A 2,746-nucleotide genomic window follows, 5' to 3' on the forward strand; every position below is an offset into this window, starting at 1 on the left:
AACGGTAGGCAAAGGACGCCCCCCCGGGACGCAGTGGAAGCTTCAAATTCCTCCGAGCTGCGGTCAGACTGGCATCTTGCAAAAGGAGTGCGCTTTGCCCATTAAAACAATTATGTAAAAAAAAAAAAAAAGGGGAGGAAGGAAAAGAAACACCTGGTCTTTGCTGGGTGAATGGGAGGAACGAGTTAAAAAATATCCCCCTTTCTTGTTTTGCTTGAGTTCCTAGAGCTTAAAAATGCTGCAAGATCTGAGCCCCTCCAAATAAAATAAAATAAAATAAAAACAATATTAAAGGGGCTGGGAAGAGGGGGAAGGGCAGGGAGCGCTCCCGAGGTCTTTTAAGGTGTCTTGAAGCCGCAGGGTCCTCTGTGTCTCTGTGTTGGGTTTTTTTTTTTTTTTCCCCTCCTTCCTGAATCTCTGCCGCTTCTGCTCGGGAGGGTGTGAGTGTTTGTGTGAGCGCAGGAACGCTCAACCGTGTCTCATCTTGGGGTTAAATTGCAGCAATGAAATCCTGAAAATTCCCAAACCGGAGGAGGGGTGGCGAGAGGTATGCGCCGTTCGCTTAGCCACTTAGGAGTTCCTCCTAGGTGCTGCAATGCCTAGCATTTCCCCCTTTGAAATGCCTCCTCCTCTTCTTCCTCCTTCTGGTTTTGCTAAAATAAGATTGGTGTGCAGGGATTGGTGTGGAGGGGTGAGGGAAGAGGGATGAAAGGGAAAAAATGGGCGCAAAGGTCCGAACCACTGGCCAGCGTAGCTCTAAAGAGGAGCAATTGATGAGTTGAACTGAAGAAAGACCCACCCAGATTGTCGACACAAGATGACCCGGGACCAATCGCGGAGGCGCTGGAGGATCCAGAGTTCGGGGAGTGGAGAGGGGGAGAGTAGATGGGAGAGGGAGATTGGAGGGGGCTGGTGTGTGTGTGGTGTGTGTGTGTGTGTGTGTGTGTGTGTGTGTGTGTGTGTGAGGCCAGAGTCCCTCTCCTCTCAGGTGGCCTAAGAGGAAACCCTGTTTTCCACAGTTCCACTTCGGGTGCAGACTACCGTCTGCTCCCAGCATCTTGCGAGGGAGGGCAGGAGAAACGAGGGAAGAAACTTAGAAAGAGAAGGTAATTCTTGTCAAGAGGTGCAATTAGTCAATCTCTAAATAAATGTGGTCTAAGGAACTCTGGTAGCATAGTGGTTACGAATCGGGCTGCGAACCTCAAGGTCAGCAGTTCGAAACTACCAGCTGGTTCTGTGGGAGAAAGATGAGGCTTTCTGCTGCTGTAAAGATTTACAGCCTCGGAAACCCTGGACAGCGTCTGTGAGTCGGAACAGACTCCATGCACATCACATCACCACCACCACTACCATTAGGCAAAACACATTTTTTTGAAAGAAGGGGGAATGGTTTAAGGTACTTCTTTGAATTGTACAGATCACAGGGGCTGTAAGCTAGAATATGGGGTTCACCCCACTGTTGATAGCCCACAGGGGCAAGTCACTAACCAGGTCTGAGTAGTCTGGATAGGGATGCTGAGTGGCATCTTTTATGGGATAATCACTTCTCTCTAGAACCACTGCCTTAATATCCCACCCTCTTTTTAATAAAGTGAAATTGAATTAACAAACAGAAAAAGCACATGAAGTATGGTTGTACAGGATGAGAAATCACTAGGAAACCAATCCTCAGGAACTCTTCTAGGGTTAGAAATGGAGCTTTGTTAACTTCTCAGACCCCCCTCACCCCCTTATACACACATTCTCCTTCCCTCCAGCAAAAAGCACTTCCCTATAGAGTGAACAGAGTCCTGGTGTGGCGCTGTGGGTTAATGCGCTGGACTGCAAAGTCAACCGATTTGAACCACAAGGTCAGTGGTTCAAGTTCATCTGCTGCTCCTTAGAAACCCTACACAAGTTCGCTATGGGTCAGAACGGACTCCATGGCACTTAACAACAACTTAACAATAGAGTGAATATCCTTGCTTTTCTTTATAGTTTTGATGTTTTATTGTTGTTGTGTTATTAACTGTGTGTAGAGTCGGTTCTGACTCACAGTGACCTTGTATAGGGTTTCCAAGGCTTTAAATCTTTGTGGGAGTAGATAGTCTCATCTTTCTCCTGTGGAGCAAGTGGCTGGTGGACTCAAACCTCCAACCTTATGCCTATCCTATGGAGCCATTGGGTTCCACTACCTTATTGTTGTTGTTGTGTGCTGTAGAGTCGATTCCAACTCATAGCGACCCTGTCCAGGGTTTCCAAGGCTGTAAATCTTTACGGGAGCAGAAAGCCTCATCTTTCTCCCACGGAACAACTGGTAGTTTCGAACTGCTGACCCTGAGGTTAGCAGCCTGATTTGTAACCACTACGCTAACAGAGCTCCTTATTATGGATTTCTAAATAATATAGCTTTGCGTTGCTTCCTTTTGAATTTCCTATCAATGGAACCAGACCACATGTATTCTGTGGTGTCTCACTTCTTTCATTAAACATCATGTGTTTAAGATTTATCTGTGGTCACATGTAGCCGTAGTTGATTCATTTTTCAAATGCTTGTTAAGTGCCATTGAGTCCGTTCCAACTCATAGTGACCCTGCATAAGGTTTCTGAGGCGTTAAGTCTTTTGGGGAGCAGAAAGTCTCATCTTTCTCCCACAGAGCAGCTGGCTGGCTCGAACCCACAGACCTTGTGGTTTGAATATGCATCTAATTGGAAGAATATGCACAATTTGTTCATCCATTATCCTGTTGATGGACATTTGGGCTCT

At 46.6% G+C, this 2,746-nt stretch overlaps 1 protein-coding gene across 1 annotated transcript in view; it reads right to left on the reverse strand.

The window, feature by feature from the left end:
- The window catches only part of CACNA1A (calcium channel, voltage-dependent, P/Q type, alpha 1A subunit), a 325,229-nt gene extending 325,127 nt beyond the window's left edge, over window positions 1–102 (reverse strand). The window contains exon 1 of the mRNA XM_006874309.1: window positions 99–102. Within this exon, the coding sequence (XP_006874371.1) occupies window positions 99–102 (4 nt within the window). The remainder of the gene's footprint in view (window positions 1–98) is intronic.
- Between the last annotated feature and the right edge of the window lie 2,644 nt (window positions 103–2,746).

Source organism: Chrysochloris asiatica, unplaced genomic scaffold (genome assembly GCF_000296735.1).
Source record: "Chrysochloris asiatica unplaced genomic scaffold, ChrAsi1.0 scaffold00268, whole genome shotgun sequence".
Lineage (NCBI taxonomy): Eukaryota > Metazoa > Chordata > Mammalia > Afrosoricida > Chrysochloridae > Chrysochloris > Chrysochloris asiatica.